The sequence below is a fragment of the Salvelinus fontinalis genome, chromosome 31 (assembly GCF_029448725.1).
Source record: "Salvelinus fontinalis isolate EN_2023a chromosome 31, ASM2944872v1, whole genome shotgun sequence".
NCBI classification, from domain to species: Eukaryota; Metazoa; Chordata; class Actinopteri; order Salmoniformes; family Salmonidae; genus Salvelinus; species Salvelinus fontinalis.
In genome coordinates, this window is record NC_074695.1 from 46,000,149 (window position 1) to 46,019,843 (window position 19,695).

At 46.0% G+C, this 19,695-nt stretch overlaps 1 protein-coding gene across 1 annotated transcript in view; it reads right to left on the reverse strand.

The window, feature by feature from the left end:
* Positions 1–14,188: 14,188 nt before the first annotated feature.
* The window catches only part of LOC129830385 (transcription initiation factor TFIID subunit 4-like), a gene marked incomplete in the record, with an annotated part of 18,114 nt that continues 12,607 nt past the window's right edge, over positions 14,189–19,695 (reverse strand). The window contains 8 exon segments of the mRNA XM_055892931.1: positions 14,189–16,091; positions 16,251–16,370; positions 16,548–16,604; positions 16,758–16,883; positions 17,542–17,672; positions 17,761–17,930; positions 18,079–18,193; positions 19,601–19,695. Of these exon segments, the coding sequence (XP_055748906.1) occupies positions 15,927–16,091; positions 16,251–16,370; positions 16,548–16,604; positions 16,758–16,883; positions 17,542–17,672; positions 17,761–17,930; positions 18,079–18,193; positions 19,601–19,695 (979 nt within the window).

The window sequence follows — 19,695 nt, forward strand, 5'->3', positions numbered from 1 at the left end:
TGTGGAGTAAAGGTGATCTAGAGTTTTGTATGTGTCTCTGTGTGTGGAGTAAAGGTGATCTTGAGTTTTGTATGTGTCTCTGTGTGTGGAGTAAAGGTGATCTAGAGTTTTGTATGTGTCTCTGTGTGTGGAGTAAAGGTGATCTTGAGTTTTGTATGTGTCTCTGTGTGTGGAGTAAAGGTGATCTAGAGTTTTGTATGTGTCTCTGTGTGTGGAGTAAAGGTGATCTAGAGTTTTGTATGTGTCTCTGTGTGTGGAGTAAAGGTGATCTTGAGTTTTGTATGTGTTTCTGTGTGTGGAGTAAAGGTGATCTAGAGTTTTGTATGTGTCTCTGTGTGTGGAGTAAAGGTGATCTTGAGTTTTGTATGTGTCTCTGTGTGTGGAGTAAAGGTGATCTAGAGTTTTGTATGTGTCTCTGTGTGTGGAGTAAAGGTGATCTTGAGTTTTGTATGTGTCTCTGTGTGTGGAGTAAAGGTGATCTTGAGTTTTGTATGTGTCTCTGTGTGTGGAGTAAAGGGGATCTAGAGTTTTGTATGTGTTTCTGTGTGTGGAGTAAAGGTGATCTTGAGGTTTTTTTTTGCCTCTAGTTGCACAGGTGACATGCTGGTAGAAATGAGGTAATACTGATTTCAGTTTCCCTGCATTACAATCACCAGCCACTAGGAGCGGCACCTCCTTGTGGCCCTATACAGCTCGTTGAGTGCAGATTTCGTGCCAGCATCGGTTTGTGATGGTAAATAGGCAGCTATGAAAAATATATATGAAAACTTTATTGGTAAATAGTATGGTCTGCAGCTTATCATGAGGTATTCTAATTCACGTAAGCAAAACCTTGAGGCTTCCTTAACATTAAAGATCGCATACCAGCTGTTGTTAACAAAGAAGACACACACTTCCCCCCTTACCCTTACCCGAAGCTGCCGTTCGGTCTTGACGATGCATAGAAAAACCAGCTTGAGGTCCATGTCCTTGTTCATGTCCTTGATCCATGTCCTTGTTCAGTCATGATTCCACGAAACATAGGACATTACAGTTCTTCAGGTCCCATTGATGGGATAGTCTTGTAATGGGAATTTTAATGTTTTGTGCTTTTCTTATAACTCATTTCTGTGTTCTATTCATGTGCTGTTCTATAAACCAGTTTCTGTGTTCATGCAAGTGGCTGACTGTACAAATCATCACTTATCAGTAGCTGCAATTTGGCAGTACCCCCAGAACGTGTTTTGAGAACGAACAAAAGATATCTCAGATATCTATCCCTAAAATGATCACACTGCAGGTTAACACCAAATGATCACATTGCAGGTTGAATAACATTTCAGTAAAATGACTTGAGTCTGAAATATATCCATGTCTGCAATGCATGTGGAGAGCAGGACTACTGGTGATGATGGAAAGATGACAGTGGACTGGACAGAGGGGTTAAGTATGTACAGTGCCTTCAGAAAGTATTCACACCCCTGTACTTTTTCCACTTTTTGTTGTGCTAAAATGTTTTACAACATTTTTACAAATTAATACAAAATGTATTCAACACCTACGTTCTGGCAAGCCTAAATACGTTTAAGAGTAAAAATGTGCTTAACAAGTCACAAGCAGTAATAAGTTGAATGGACTCACTGTGTGCAATACTAGTAGTTAACATGATTTTTGAATGACTACCTCATCTTTGTACCCCACACATAAACTCAGCAAAAAAAGAAATGTCCTCTCACTGTTAACTGCGTTTATTTTCAGCAAACTTAACATGTGTAAATATTTGTATGAACATAGCAAGACCTTGTGGAACGGCGCACACAGTGTACTTTGACAGTGTCATTGTCTCGTGCTCTTCCCGCCAAAAGAGTTGCTCTGCATTCAGAGATGTTCCCTATAACTTGTGCGCCCAGCTCATTTTTGTTTTTGCCTGTCTGCATACTTTTCGCCAGGGAACGGAAACTTTCTGCGAATATTGAAGCGTGGCATCAACGAACGAGGCGGCTCTGAGAATATTGAAAACTGTTGTATCAATAAGAGTGCTCCGAGGATATTAATATTGCAACACAGCCAACGCGGAGACGGCCAGCGAAAAATGGTACCATGGCCAGCTTGTCTCTGTCTGATATGATTGTGCTGCCTACACAGCATCTGGGTGCTTATCATACACAAACAAGCAACCCTACTTTCCACACTATAGCTAAATAACTTGATGATGTTTTGCCAGCAAGATTGATCTGTTAGAATATCACATTTTCAGTCAGGAAGATGGACTAGCAAAGTCTGGTAGAGTGAGAAGTGGAAATGCATTATATGTACCAGAGGCAGGTAGGCTACAGGTAGGGATGCAGGCAGAGGATGATGTAGGCCTACAGCAAAAAGTTAAAGAAGTTAGCCCAACTAGGTAATCATTAATTATTTACATTATCTCAATTATCATTCTGTCACTACATGACAATAACTATTTGTTTTAGCCTACAATTGTTATTGTCTTTTGGGGAAATGCACTAAATACCAAGTTGTTCATTTGTTTATTTTCATATAAGTATGAAACCAAAAGTGACCTAGGCTACTGGGCGAATAAATTAAAATAGCAATTAGGCTTACAGCTATCACAACTATTTTTTTAATAGCAATAAAATAGCTTTTGGTTTCGAATGGTCACCAAAAAAGAGGGCTCCCCACCTCCCAATTAAATCAATCCCTGGCAATCTGATTATAACAAGGTTTACAAGGCCAAATTCAAATGCGAACATGAAATTCAAAGCAATCGGCGCACTGCATGAACAGCTGACCGGCAAAGCAAATGACACTGTCTCTGGTCCTAAAGCCAGCTAAAGTGGTAAAAAAACTTTGCATTTTAATCTGGATTAGAATGATTTTAAATCTACTTTTTTTTTATGTGCTGAAGACGTCTATATCGGTCGCTACAGGCCTAGTAAAGGCCCAGTGCACAAATTTTGTGAGAATTATTTTTAACTAAATGTATTTGAGTGTTTACCAGCATTTGTAACTTGAGTCTGATAATTATCTGTACAAAACAGTTAAGGTAATACTTCTAAAAAATACTTGCTTGAATATAAAAATACTTGTTTGATATATGTTTTCCAGTTTCTTGAAATACTTATTTCTATGTGAAAACTGAAATGGTCCCTCGACAGAATTGAACCCACGACCCTGGCATTGCAAGCACCATGCTCTACCAACTGAGCCACATCATCACAAATCACTTGATATCACAATGTACTCCATTACTGTATTGTACATTGTTTTTCTTCATGGTGATGGAAAGTCTACAGGTACAAACCTTGATGACCAGCCTATGTACAATACAATAATGTTGTCACAGCGGCGTGTATAAGTGGCAGAGGAAGTCAGGCGCAGGAGAGTCAAAATAGAGTGTAGCATGGAGTACTTTAATTAAAGTCCCAGTAATCTGCTCCATAACACTCACGGAAAAATATAATACAAAATCTGGGTACGAAGACCCATCGCACACCTATACACAAACAACACAACACTTGACAACGAACAATCTCTGACAAACACATGAAGGGAAACAGAGGGTTAAATACACAACAGGTAATAAATGGGATTGACAACAGGTGTGTGGGAAGACAAGACAAAACCAATGGAAAATGAAAAATGGATCGATGATGGCTAGAAGACCGGTGAAGTCGACCGCCGAACACCGCCCGGACAAGGAGAGGCAACGACTTCGGTAGAAGTCGTGACAGTACCCCCCCCCTGACGCGCGGCTCCAGCAGTGCGTCGACACCGGCCTCGGGGACGACCCGGAGGGCGAGGTGCAGGGCGATCCGGATGGAGGCGGTGGAATTCTTTTAACATGGAAGGATCTAAAACGTCCTCCACCGGAACCCAGCATCTCTCCTCCGGCCCGTACCCCTCCCAGTCCACGAGGTACTGAAGGCCCCTCGCCCGACGTCTCGAATCCAAAATGGATCGAATAGCGTACGCCGGGACCCCCTCGATGTCTAGAGGAGGCGGAGGAACTTCACGCACTTCAGCCTCCTGGAGCGGGCCAGCCACCACCGGCCTGAGGAGAGACACATGGAACGAGGGGTTAATACGGTAATTAATGGGCAGTTGTAATCTATAACATACCTCGTTCACTCTCCTCAGGACTTTAAACGGCCCCACAAACCGCGGACACAGCTTCCGGCAGAGCAGGCGGAGGGGCAGGTTTCGGGTCGAGAGCCAGACCCTGTCCCCTGGTACGAACACCGGGGCCTCACTGCGGCGACGGTCTGCGCCAATTTTCTGGCGCCTTATGGCACGCTGAAGGTGGACGTGGGCTGCCTCCCAAGTTTCCTCAGCGTGCCGAAACCAATTGTCCACCGCAGGAGCTTCGGTCTGACTCTGATGCCAAGGAGCCAGAACCGGCTGATACCCTAATACACATTGAAAAGGGGTAAGGTTAGTGGAGGAGTGACGTAGCGAGTTCTGGGCTATCTCTGCCCAGGGCACGAACTTCGCCCACTCCCCTGGCCGGTCCTGGCAATAGGACCGCAGAAACCTGCCCACATCCTGGTTAACTCTCTCCACCTGCCCATTACTCTCGGGGTGAAAACCTGAGGTAAGACTAACCGAGATCCCCAGACGTTCCATGAACGCCTTCCAGACCCTTGACGTGAACTGGGGACCCCGATCAGACACTATATCCTCAGGCACCCCATAATGCCGGAAAACATGTGTAAACAGAGCCTCCGCAGTTTGTAAGGCCGTAGGGAGACCGGGCAAAGGGATAAGACGACAGGACTTAGAGAACCGATCCACAACGACCAGGATCGTGGTGTAACCCTGTGAAGGTGGAAGATCAGTCACAAAATCCACTGACAGGTGCGACCACGGCCGTTGAGGAACGGGTAAAGGTAAAAGCTTACCTCTAGGCAGGTGTCTAGGAGCCTTGCACTGGGCGCACACCGAACAGGAGGAAACATAAATCCTCACGTCCTTAGCTAAAGTGGGCCACCAGTACCTCCCATCAAGACAGCGCATCGTCCGACCTATCCCAGGATGACCAGAGGAGGGTGATGTGTGAGCCCAATAGATCAATCGGTCGCGGACAGCAGACGGAACGTACAGACGACCAGCTGGACACTCAGGAGGAGAGGGCTCTGCACGTGACGCCCGCTCAATGTCCGCGTCCAGCTCCCACACTACTGGCGCCACCAAACACGACTCTGGGAGTATGGGAGTGGGCTCCATGGGTCGCTCCTCTGTGTCATACAGCCGAGACAATGCGTCTGCCTTGACGTTCTGGGAGCCTGGTCTGTAAGTAAGCGTAAACACAAAACGAGTGAAAAACATGGCCCACCTTGCCTGGCGAGGATTTAGTCTCTTCGCCTGCCGGATGTACTCCAGATTGCGGTGGTCAGTCCAGATGAGAAAAGGGTGATTAGCCCCCTCAAGCCAATGCCTCCACACCTTCAAGGCTTTTACGACAGCTAACAGCTCTCGGTCCCCCACATCATAGTTACGCTCCGCCGGGCTGAGCTTCTTCGAGAAAAAAGCACAGGGGCGAAGCTTCGGTGGCACACCCGAACGCTGAGAGAGCACTGCTCCTATCCCAGCTTCGGATGCGTCCACCTCTACTATGAATGGCAAAGAGGGATCCGGATGAGCCAACACAGGCGCCGAGGTAAACAGAGCCTTCAGTTTACCAAAAGCCCTATTCGCCTCGACCGACCACTGCAAGCGCACCGGTCCCCCCTTTAGCAGTGAGGTAATGGGAGCTGCAACCTGACCAAAACCCCGGATAAATCTCCGGTAGTAATTGGCAAACCCTAAAAAACGCTGCACCTCCTTTACCGTGGTTGGAGTCGGCCAATTACGCACGGTTGTAATGCGGTCGCTCTCCATTTCCACTCCTGAAGTGGAAATCTGATGCCCTAGGAAGGAGATGGATTGTTGGAAGAACAAGCATTTCTCAGCCTTGACATATAAATCATGCTCCAACAGGCGACCAAGCACCCTGCGCACCAAGGACACATGCTCAGCGCGTGTAGCAGAGTATATCAAAATATCATCGATATACACCACTACACCCTGCCCATTCAGGTCCCTGAAGATCTCATCTACAAACGATTGGAAGACTGATGGAGCATTCATCAACCCATATGGCATGACCAGGTACTCATAATGACCTGAGGTGGTGCTAAATGCCGTCTTCCACTCATCACCCTTCCTAATACGCACCAGATTGTACGCACTCCTGAGATCCAATTTTGTGAAGAAGCGGGCCCCGCGCATTGACTCCATTACTGTATTAATCAAAGGTAGCGGGTAACTATATTTTACCGTGATTTTATTAAGGTCTCGATAATCAATGCACGGGCGTAAACCGCCATCCTTCTTCTTCACAAAAAAGAAACTCGAAGAGGCGGGTGAAATGGATGGCTGAATGAACCCCTGACGCAGGGATTCAGAGATATAATTATTCATAGCCACTGTCTCCGCTTGCGACAGAGGATACACATGACTCCTGGGATATGCAGCGTCTACCAGGAGATCTATCGCACAATCCCCCTGTCGATGGGGTGGTAATTGAGTCGCCTTCTTTTTACAGAAGGCGAGTGCCAAATCGTCATATTCTGGGGGAATGCGCACGGTGGAAACCTGGTCTGGACTTTCCACCGTAGTAGCACCAACGGAAACCCCTACACACCTACCTGAGCACTCTCGCGACCACCCCGTGAGAGCCCTCTGTGGCCAAGAAACAGTGGGGTTATGAGTAGTTAACCAGGGTAGGCCTAACACCACAGAATACGCAGGGGAATCAATAAGAAAAAGACTAATCTTCTCCTTGTGACCTCCCTGCGTTATCATAGACAAAGGTGCGGTGACCTCCCTGATAAACCCTGACCCTATTGGTCGACTATCTAAGGCATGAATAGGGAAAGGCATATCAACAGAAACAACAGGAATCCCTAAACTATGAGCAAAATTTTTATTAATGAAATTCCCAGCCGCGCCTGAATCTACTAGCGCCTTATACTGGGAATGCAGGGAAAAATCCGGAAAGGTGACAGAGACAAACATAAGTGCAGCAGAGGGCTCTGGATGAGTATGGTGCCTACTCACCTGGGGTGATGCCAGAGTGCCCTGCCTGCCTTCTCTATTCCCAGAGGAACCAACCCGACACCGATCAGCAGTGTGATCTCTGCGATCATAGATGGTGCTCGAGGGGTTACCCCCTCCGGTCTCCCGACGCACCGTCCCTCCCAATTCCATTGGTTCGGGAGAGAGGGTGCGGGAGGATGGAACAACCAGACCCCGATCTAGACGTCCACGAGTAGCCAGCATGTTGTCCAGCCTGATGGACATGTCCACCAGCTGGTCGAAGTTAAGGGTGGTGTCTCTACAGGCCAGCTCCCGACGGACGTCCTCGCGTAGGCTACAATGGTAATGGTCGATCAGGGCCCTGTCGCTCCATCCAGCGCCGGCAGCCAAGGTCCTAAACTCCAAAGCAAACTCCTGGGCACTCCTCGTCCCCTGCCTCAGATGATAGAGAAGCTCACCCGACGTTTTTCCTTCGGGAGGATGGTCGAATACTCTCCTGAAATAACGGGTGAACTCCTCAAAATGGTCCAACGCCGCATTCTCCTCTCTACACACAGCGCTGGCCCACTCCCGGGCTCTCCCAGTGAGGCATGAGACGAGGGCGGAACTCTTCTCCCGGTCGGATGGTACTGGGGAGATCGTGGCCAGATATAAGTTCAGTTTAAGGAGGAAACCCTGGCAGCCAGCAGTATCTCCGTTGTAACCCGTGGGTAGGGGTAAATGGATTTTATTAGGTTCAGGTGGGGAAAACGCGTTAACGGTAAATCCCAGTTGTGGCAGTGGAGGCGCTGGAGAAACTCCCTGTCTCTCCAAGCGATCCATATTCTGGACAATACGATCCATGATGGCGCTCAAACAGTCAATCTCCTTAGCTTGTTCCATAACGCGCTTTTCCACCTCCATGGCCGTCGTGTCCTCTCCTGCTGACTTCATATATATGGGTCAGAGATTCTGTCACAGCGGCGTGTATAAGTGGCAGAGGAAGTCAGGCGCAGGAGAGTCAAAATAGAGTGTAGCATGGAGTACTTTAATTAAAGTCCCAGTAATCTGCTCCATAACACTCACGGAAAAATATAATACAAAATCTGGGTACGAAGACCCATCGCACACCTATACACAAACAACACAACACTTGACAACGAACAATCTCTGACAAACACATGAAGGGAAACAGAGGGTTAAATACACAACAGGTAATAAATGGGATTGACAACAGGTGTGTGGGAAGACAAGACAAAACCAATGGAAAATGAAAAATGGATCGATGATGGCTAGAAGACCGGTGAAGTCGACCGCCGAACATCGCCCGGACAAGGAGAGGCAACGACTTCGGGAAGAAGTCATGACAAATGTACATTTACATTAAGTGGTTTGTAAGGATGGTAAATTAATACTACACAAAAAGTGGTTGTGGTTCTATGTTATTTGATCAAGAAAACTGTTTTATTTGATGTGGATGTTTTGTATCTTCGCCCATAACTTTGCACCTTTTGATGTAAATGTTTGAGGACAGGGTTTTGTTCTTTCTGGATTTCATTGGAATGACAATCACAGAGAAAGGGACAGCACAACAAGACAACAATTCTAACTATTGAATCCTGCAAGATACTGTTCTTAATTATACATCCTTTTTTGCCAAAGTGGAGATGTTGAAAATATATTTGGTCCACTTATATTTGAATATCCCATTGAGCGTGGTGAAGTTATTCATTTCACTTTGAATGGTGTATCAATACACCCAGTCACTACAAAGATACAGACGTCCTTCCTGACTCAGTTGCCGGAGAGGAAAGTAATCGCTCAGAGATTTCACCATGAGGCAAACGGTGACTTTACAGAGTTTAATGTCTGTGATAAAAAAAACTGAGGATAGATCAACAACATTGTAATTACTCCCCAATATTAAGAAGGAAGACTGTACACAATAAAAAAAATATTCCAAAACATGCATCCTGTTTGCTATACAGCACTAAAGTAAAATGCAAAAAATATGGCAAAGAAATTAACTTAATGTCCTGAAAACAAAGTGTTATGTTAGGGGTAAATCCAACACATCACTGAGTACCCCTCTTCATATTTTCAAGCATGGTGGTGGTGGCTGCATCATGTTATGGGTATGCTTGTTATTGACAAGGACTACAGGGTTTTCTTAGGATAAAAAAGAAATGGAATAGAGCTAAGGACAGGCAAGATCCTAGAGGAAAACCTGGTTCAGTCTGCTTTCCAACAGAAACCGGGAGACACAGTCACCTTTCAAAAGGATAATAACCTAAAACACAAGGCCAAATATACACTGGAGTTGCTTACCAAGATGACATTGAATGTTCCAGAGAGGCCTAGGTACAGTTTTGACTTAAACCGTCTTGAAAATCTATGGCAAAACTGTCTGTCTAGCAATGATCAACAAACAACTTGATAGAGCTTGAATACTTTTTCAAAGAATAATGTGCAAATATTATACAATCCAGGTGAGCAAAGCTCTTAGAAACTTACCCATAAAGACTAACTTCTGCAAATTATTGACTCGGGGGAGTGAATATTTACACTATATACACAAAAATATGTGGACAGTGAACCCCCCTTCAAATTAGTGGATTTGGCTATTTCATCCACAACCACAGCTCAGCCACGAAGTGGTAGGCCACACAAGCTCACAGAACGGGACCACTGAGTGCTGAGAAATCGCCTGTCCTCGGTTGCAACACTCACTACCGGGTTCCAAACTGCCTCTGGAAGCAACGTCAGCACGAGAACTGTTCGTCGGGAGCTTCATGAAATGGGTTTCCATGGCCGAGTAGCCGCGCACATGCCTCAACTGGAGTGATGTAAAGCTTGCTGCCATTGGTCTCTGGAGCAGTGGAACTCGTTCTCTGGAGTGATGAATCACGCTTCACCATCTGGCAGTCCAACGGATGAATCTGGGATTGGCAGATGCCAGGAGAACGCTACCTGCCCCAATGCATGGTGCCAACTGTAAAGTATGGTGGAGGAGGAATCATGGTTTGGGTCTGTTTTCATGGTTCGGGGGTATCTTAATGCTACAGCAGACAATGACATTCTAGACAATTCTGTGCTTCCAACTTTGTGGCAACTGTTTGGGGAAGGCCCTTTCCTGTTTCAGCATGACAATTCCCCATGCACAAAGTGAGGTCCATACAGAAATGTTTTGTCGAGATTGGTGTGGAAGAACTTGACTGGCCTGCACAGAGCCCTGACCTCAACTCCATCGAACACCTTTGGGATGACTTGGAACGCTGACTGCGAGCCAGGCTTAATCACCCAACATCAGTGCCTGATCTCACTAATGCTCTTGTGGCTGAATGGAAGCAAGTACCCGCAGCAATGTTCCAGCATCTAGTGGAAACGAGTGGAGTCTGTTATAGCAGCAAAGGGGGGATCAACTCCATATTAATGCCCATGATTTTGGAATGAGATGTTCGACGAGCAGGTGTCCACATACCTTTGGTTAGTGTATGTAAATGTGATTTTTCTGTATTTGATTCTCAATAGTTTAGCAAAAATGTTGAATAACATGTTTTAACTTTGTCATAATGGGGTATTGTGTGTAGATGGCTGAAAATGTTTTGGAATTTAGGCTGTAACACAACAAAATGTGGAATAATTCAAAAGGTATGAATACTTTATGAAGGCACTGTATGTGTCCATGTTAAAATAGCATATAGTATTTTGTGGCTATATCTCTGGCTGAGGAAATTCTTCTTCAAAAACAAAAATGTAATATTCAGCTGACAGAAATGACTGGAAGGCCAAAATCAATCAGTGGCTGGACAGAAAACCATGAGTGGCGGATTCAACTTTTTCCTTATATTTTTGACTTAGTATTTTTGATTCGCAGATAATGTCGTTGTATTTTCTGCTGTCAAGTAGTCCATCACAGACATACGGTGTTGTTTATCTTCTGAGCCATGAGTGATTCAACAGCACCCTGTATCAGTAAACCCTGTAAATAGCTTCGCTACTGTTATTTTATTGTTGCTCCTTCATTATTTAAAATGTTTACTTTAGTTTATTTTACACTTTCTTTCTTAAAACTGCATTGTTGGTTAAGGGCTTGTAAGTAAGTATTTCTATTCGGCACACGTGACAAATACGATTTGATTTGATTTGAACAGGAGGCCTCTTCATTACAGAGCAGTACAGCCACAGTGTGGGAACAGTAATGGTAGCACCCAATGTATTAATGTGTGGTGGAATAGAAATAAAAAATTTAAAAAACATCTATTTTCGAAACTTTCAGGAACAACAATTTAATGGCAATGAGAAAGTTTCCAATGTCCAGCAGAAGTAGCTAAATCTCTATGAGCGAGGAAAGTAGCTCATCAACTGAAGGTTGCCTGTGTTCTGATGGGTCTCAAACCGATCGAACAGCATTGCGGTGTTTCTGCCAGCTTACCCTCATCTAACAAAATCGCTTCAGTCTCGAATTAACTGCTCCTCGGTAGGCTTAACCATGAGCCTACCTGTAATGAAAGGCCTAGAGAAAGGCCTATATTATCACATTAGGCCCATGTCTATTACAAGGTTTCGGACAAGAGATTCTTGAGCGTTTGCTGTTCTAACAACAGGGAAAATGTACTCTACCTTGAAATCACATCAAAATCAAGACAAAACAGCTGCATTCACAATGTTTCACAATGATTCACAATGTTGGGAACCATGTGTAGGCCAGCCGTCATGCCATCCTTGGTTTCCCACCTACTATACCATACACACGTGTCACAGGTTAACATTAAACGCCGGACCATTCTGCTCTCTCTTGTCTTCTCTCAGACAAGCAACATAGGAGGCAACATGAGGTCCTAATATGTCTAACATTCCAGGCCTTCTTTTCCCTTAATGGAAACTGCTTAACAAAGTCAACCCGGCGGATCGGAGCGGAGAGCCTACCGGCAGACTGAGGCTATAATTGATGGACACTTGGCATGCTCGGTGCGCCTGGCGATTTGTCGAATCCATAAAAAGAGATGTCGAGGTAATTATGTTTGTCATGATATATTGAAAGTAGGAATGGGCGAGCTAATCAGAATACCTGACAGCTGTGGCGTGCAGATGCTATCAGACCTCTTGTCCACGGCGATAAAATGAAAGCGGGTCATTTTAACAGGTAACAGCTGTTCATGGCTAATTTGTTCAATTACGCGCCTAGGTTGTTTCTGGGCCCCAAGGGACCTCCACTCCTCCTAGATGTTCTTTCTTTCTTCCCTCTCTCTCTCTCTCGCTCTCTCTTTCCGAGAACGAACGGAGAGAAAAATCCATAAGTGCAAACAGAGCGATTTAGCATTCTTAGCATGCAGCAGCAAGGGAAGGCCCTGTTGATGACCCTCCGTGATGCTAACTCAGGTTGAGCAACAATCAACAAGGCATATGTATTTATTGGCTGTGCAACTGTGTTAATAAAAGGACACCGTGAATAGAAATCCCACCGTGACTTGTTTTGTCTTATTAACTGATGTCAAAACCATGTAAAGTTTATTTGAGATATGACAAGTGTCTTTATTGGTTTGTCTGTGTGGCGAAGCATGAAGTTGGTGTGTGCGTGTTCTTGGGATGCAGACTGTATGAGCAGGTGTTCCCTCCCTTCCGGCAATGATGAACATCAAAGCCTGCGACACTGAAGCTCTGAGCCCTCTCTCTCTCTAATTCCCTTGGCTATGATCAGTATGTATGATATATCAATTTCATAGTGCTAGTGCTAATCTCACAGGAGGTGTGTGTGTGTGTGTGTGTGTACACGTGTGTGTACTAAAGAGTATCGCCGTCTAATCCTCTCCCACTGATAAAGAACTGCTCTGAGGATGAGAGTCATCAGTAGGGATCTATCCAGACAAACGTGTCTGTCTCTTGCTCAGCCCCGCTGCTCAGAGGGATTTGGCTCCTTGGTAATTCAACCTACTAATGCATTTCTGTCAGTCAGGATGCTCTCTCCCGTATGTCTCACCCAGCATTCATTGAGAAGTCCTGGCCAATGAGGTTAGATACGTGAAAGGCAATATGTATGGTTACTCAGAAAGGATGAACATATTTGTATTGGGGTAGACGTCAATGCCATGCTATCCTTGTAAGGGATATAGACTGGATGAAGACACAGGGTTTCCCAGGCACCTACTGTCTGCAGAGTGAACAGAAACAAACAACTAAATAAACCTCATATCCACACTGTCTGAAACAGGGACATGACTGGGTGTGCTCTCCCGGTGAGCCGTCGCTGAGCTGCAGAACTCTGTGTGGGTGGGTGTAATCCAGCGGTGTGTACCTACAGATCAACAGCCTGCATTCTCAAGTCACTGGAGCCGGAGTACAGCCAGGAGACATGACTCCTGGTGCTGCTTGGCTTGCTCGTAAAATCTCCTATCGGTCTGGCAGCCTGAGCACATATTTCTTGCTGTTGTTGCTGCTGCTGCTGCTGCTAAGGGGAGGGTTGGGAAACTGACGGCATGCTCTGAAGGCTACTGTGCTGATAGAGGCATATGCAGGGGTGGAATTGGGTGAGCAAAAATAATAATTATCACTATAGGAACTTACCACTCATTTCCACAGGCATTCAGCTTATAAACATGTTAGTATCACCTCAAAATGCTGCCCCTGGGATTTTTATTTTGCGAACCGAACTCCATTCACATGCGAGTGTGATTTTGGCTCCATTGACCATGCCAACATATGCCGTGTTCACGTGCTAGCCGGAACTAGGAAACTGGGAAATGCCTGACTTGCTAACTGAACACGACACATGTACAACCACAACCAGTTAGCAAGTCGGAAATGAGTTTCCCAGTTCCGACTAGTAGTACCTGAACGCGGCAATAGATGCAGATGAGATCGCTCTCACTCCCAAAGACACCAAGCAAATGGATTTGGTTTGATGAGATCGACCACTTCGAGGGATGTAGAGATTTAGTGATACAATAGTGCCCTCCTCTGAGAGAACTAATGTACTGCACTTGAACTCAGGAACTGTTTTTAAAATAAATCCCTCATATCATTGCAGTCTCTGGGTTAATACAGTAGGTAGCCACTGTAGAAGACAAACTATAAAAGCAGTCATTGAGAAGGGTTTAAGCAAGATCCACACACTGTAGCCAGGCAGAAAGACATGCACAACAACTTATTTTTCTTTTTTTATGAAGGAGATCATTCTCTCTCAATCCTCTATAAACAATCACCATTAAAAACCTTTCATTTAGAGTATTTACAATATTAAACAAATGGATGTGCAAAAATTTACAATTACATAATATACTTCAGTTTTTCATTGAAAACTGTGTTCTCCGATAGAAAACGGACAGAGGGAAATGTGGGTAACAGTTGCCAGGGGCGATGGTATAAAAACATATCAATACTGATTGACTAGCAGAGAGAGAAAAAATGACGTTGAGAAAAGAGAATTCATCTTCTAATGACAGACCTTACAAAAAGGCCAACTGAAGTATGTACAGCTAGAAAAGTTGAATCAATATACACTACCATCCAAAACAACCAATTAGTATGTGCGCCAACAAAATATTTTGAAAGTTATATAGAAAGTGGGTGTATCCCTCTGACCGTTGACTTGATTACAAATCAGTCGTTGAGGGTGTGCAGTCCCGTCACGCATCACCATGGCAGCCAGGAATGGCCTACCTCCAATCATAAAAAGGCTATTTATTGCCAACGTTGCATCAACGTCTCAGTCTCACTTTGCATTGTTGCATCAACAATGAATTATTATAAGTTATTTTACATGACTCTCACTCATGCTTATCCCCCCCCCCCCCCACACACAGTCTACTGGCAGAAACATAATGATTTGTATGAACTGTGATTGACAGACTGTTTCCATAGGATGTCACATGTGCACCAGAAATGAGCGTGCCCACAAGCTCGCGTCCATTTCCATAACCTTTTCCAACGGACATGTTGACACAATCATAATACCGGATTCAAAAACAAAAAGTCAAGACACAAAAGCACACGGGAAGTTACACTCAAACAGACATCAAACAAAGCCTAAAAACTCTGAATATCAACCAGGGGTCCTGTAATGTTATCAGAGTTCTAGAGAGTTAGACATGTATCGTTCATATGGCTTTATTTTGGCCAAAAAAAAGGCAACTCAGCAGAAGACTTGTATCAGTCAAGAAAAAAATTCAAATAAAAGAATAATTTCCACAGGCAATAGCACTAGAATGAATGACTATAAAAGAGTCTCTATCCCCTAACAAAAGGCCCAGAGTTTCTGTATGGTCAGGGATTTGACGTTACTACTGCAGTTTTGTACATTTGTTCGTTAACCGTGTTAAAAGGGTCCTCGCTGGGGGTTCTTTATAAAAAAAGTCTAATCATATAAGCCTCTTGCATGAGGTTAAAGGACGGAAAAGCTATGCACCTACCGTGAATGAGGATGTTTCCAGACCCAAAGGAGACATCACAAGTAAGAGCATTTCCCCTCCAGGGCACCAGAGGGCAGTTTATGGGAGGGGACCAGGTTGCCAGTAGCTGGTCCCTACAGAACTGTGAGAGGCACGGGGGTAAAGGAGGGTCCAGAAGAGCTAGTCTGAGAGGTCAGTCCCACCACCTCACCTTTGAGGAAGACGCCTAGGGCACAGCTGATGATTAATGTTCCAGGTGCCGCTGGTCTGCCTACCCTCCAGGTCATGAGTGTAGGAGAGCACAGGAGAGGGGGAGGTGCCGTCACCTGTAGCTGGTCCATTTGGCTCTATAAGGGACGTGCTATTGGGAGTGTCTGGCCTCTTATCTGTCGGGGGAGGTGTTATTGGAGACTGAGTCACGTGCATCAGAGTGACTGGTTTCTCTCATTAGTGTCTCGTCTCTCTGGAAGTGGTACAGGGCGTGGCCGCTCTCTCTGTGTGTTATTTGAGGAAGCCTTTGTAGAGCAGATGTGAGCTACTGGTTTCTCTCTCATTCTCCAGACAGAAGAGCAGGTCCCTGAGGTTGACCCTGGTGATGCGCTGGCGCTGAGGTCTGGAGCCTCCGCTGTTGCCACCAACTGACGATGAGGGACCGGAGCCAGAACCCTGCAGAGAGGGAGGGCGAGACGGAGAAAGGAACATTCATGTTGATCTTCAAACATATGTGTACGTGCATAAACCGCTATCAATCCACAAGTTTGGTTCTTTGTTAAGCGCAATATATAGTCAATGATCAAGCCTAGAGTAGTGGTCATGATACTCCACCTCAGCCCCGGCTCCGTTGACGGGGGACTCCGTTTTCCGCTTCTTCCTGGGGCCGATGGCTGCCAGGGCCGTCATGTTGGCCTCCTTCTGCCTGATCTGATTCAGCTCCTGCTGCTGCATCTAGAACAAACCACACACAGACGGAACAGGCATGACACACATACAACGCTCCGGTGCTTGAAGACAGAGACAAGCGACACAAGAGTCTGAGAAACGCTACAAATCATTTGCATACGACATAACACACGAAATGATATACACACTCTGCGTGCAGCCACACGAACGCTCTCCTCTCACCTCTTTGGCCTTCTGTTTGAGCCGAAGCTGCTCTGGGTCCTCTTGCCGAGATCGAGACTGGGGGGAGGAAAGAGGCACGGAATCAACACGACTGGCACTTACAGTATAAGACCACTAGATGGTGCAAAAAGGGCTGTGTGACATGGTTGAAGTCGCACCTCCACATTTCTAAGGTTAGTGCATCAATGCCTGCGGTGGCGAGTTAGTTACCTTGGCAGCCTTCATCAGGATCTCCCTCTCCTGCTCCTCCTTCCTCTGTTTCTCCATCTGATCCAGCTGCTCATAGAACTTCAGCTGGGCTCGCACGTCACTCACCTGTTCATATTTATCATCCTCCTGAAGGAGAGAGAGATAATGGATTACAAGGGTAAAAATGGACGACTTTTTTGTTGTTGTACTTTTTACCCTCTTTTCTCCCCAATTTTGTGATATCCAAGTGGTAGTTACAGTCTTGTCCCATCGCTGCAACTCCCGTATGGACTCGGGAGAGGCGGGGGTCGAGAGCCGCGCGTCCTCCGAAAACACGACCCCGCCGAGCCGCACTGCTTCTTGAAACACCGCTCGCCGTAAAACCGGAAGCCAGCCGCACCAATGTGTCGGAGGAAACGCCGTCCAGCTGGCAAACGAAGTCAGCGTGCGCGCTCCCCGGCCCGCCACAAGGAGTCGCTAGAGCGCGAGGGGACAAGGGCATTCCGGCAGGCCAAACCCTCCCCTAACACGGACGACACTGGGGCCAATTGTGCTCCGCCTCATGGGTCTCCCGGTTGCGACACAGCTTGGGCTCGAACCCGGGTCTGTAGTGACGCCTCTAGTGCTGCGATGCCTTAGACCGCCGCGCCACTCGGGGGCCCTTCAGCACTTTTTTGAAGATGAAAGGCTAGCAACAATAAGGACGACAACCCAGTAGCGACAGAACACAACAGAACGTAATAGCTCATTAAAGAACTCGTGAACCTCCTTCACGCCAACACCCACAGAAGCTGTGTTCTCTCACCTTGAAGGTGATGTTCTTCTGCTGCGCCACCTCCGTCACTTTCTCCAGCAGGTTCTGCAGCCGCTGCTCTGTCGCATGGGAAACGTAGTCGATAACCTCTGGCCCCAGGTCAATCACCCCAAACCTCCTACCTGTTACAACAAGGGATTTTAGGTACAGAGTGTGTGTGTGTGTGTGCGTGCATGCGTGCGTTTACGTGGTGTGTGTGTGTGTCTCTACCGATCTCCTGTACTCTCCGGGTTAGTGAGGTGGTGTAGAGGAAGGCCTCGTCCTTACAGGAGCGGGTCACCGCGCCCACCAGCTCAGAGTTGGTTGCCAGGATACGGGCACTCTCCTCTGACAGGTTAACTCCAGCCATGGAGGCCACGTCATTGATATCATCATCATCTCTGGATGAAGGAGACAAGGAAAGAGGGGGAAAGAAGAGAAAGATAACTATTTATAAGGCCTCTTTTTCACTAAGAATTCTGAAATGATTCGACTTGTGCACGCGCGCTCGCGTGTGTGTGTATGTGTGTGTGTGTGTGTGTGGATTACTTGAAGGTTCCTCCGCTTGCCTCCTTCAGCTTGTTCTTCTGTGCAACAGAGAGCATAGACTGGCGCCCCAGCGTTACCTTGGCCCCTGGCGCTAGAGCTTGTTTCACTACAGGAACTGAGACACAGACAGAGAGGCAGAGAGCGCAAGATGGGGGAGGAAAGGAAGAGTTCCATAACAGTCAGACACTCCACCTTTTACACAGGCTCCTCAACCTTTCACATTGTATAACGTATCATTACACATCAATAAGTAATTATCTTCTGCTAGGTACATCTGCTGTGAGCAGAAGAGACGAGCCCGAGATCAAGAGGAAGAGAGATGGAGGAAGAACGTGTCACAAATGAGCGCTTTCTTGAGCAATATCGCATGCAGTTACATTCATATCACACAAGGGGGCAGTGTTTCCATCCAGTCCAGTCAGAACACGCATAAAGTGTATTTCCATTCAAAATTCTACTTTCACTTACCCTAACTTTAAACCAGGTACATCATGCACAGAAATGTGAGGAGGCACAAAGTATGTGAGGATGGCTCAGGGGTAGAAGTTGAGAATTTAGATTTGTTTTTGTTTTTTTTTACTCCTGTAATCTAGAGCCAGAAATATGTTTCTTTTCCCGGCATATCTAAGCATACTTCTTGAGCTGTCTGTTTCTTACTGGCTGGTGGTAACATTTAAAGAAACTAAATATGCTTCTCTGCTCAAATCTGGGTAAAAGATTGAAAGGATGTGATGCACATTTAGTAACGGCTTGCTTTTCTAAAGTCTACCAACCTTACCAGCAGGCATGCCAGCTAAGATGGTTAGACATGCTAGTTCCTCTAACTTGATTGGTGGCCTGAAATGGTTTCTTGGAAGCTAGTTCTGAGGTTTGGAGATTGGTAACCTAGTTGGGCTAGCATTACAGAAATCACTTTATTTTAATCAAATGTTAAACCGGATAAATTTGAGGGGGCACGTGTCCCTATTCCCCCTATAGCGCCACTACCTTAACCCAAACCCTAACCCCAATTCTAACCCTAACCCCTAAGCCTAAAATAACCTTTGTCCTCGTGGAGACCTGAGAAATGTCCCCGAAGAGGGAGAATTTTCCTTGTGGGGACTTTTGGGGATTTCCGGTACCCACGAGGATAGTAATACAAGTCCACACCACACACACATATTACTGCCGTCTCCACTAGCTAATAGCAGCCGGCCGCAGACCGAACGCTTCTGTCTGGCGCTTTCTATCATTGACACAGCCATTGTTCACACTGAGCGCGTTTGTCCCAGAGACTCCCAGTGGAAAAATAGCTAACACAGAAAAGCTCCTACCCTGCACAGGAGCAGTATTACACAGCGATGGTATATGAAAGCACTAGGGTTCATCTGAAATAAGATAACTAATACGTTATCCTTTGTATAAATGATATTTCTGTTTGAGAAACGGCTGACATTTTCATGTAGAATAAGTACACAAACATCAAACACAAAAGGCACGGTGCAGTAAAGACGATGGGACGCAGACAGTACAAAACGCACACCTGTTTGCAGCTGTTTGACCACCTGCGGATGTCCCATGATGATGCGACTGTGGGACTGGCCTCGGAAAGTAACCATGGGCGACTGGGCCAGGGGT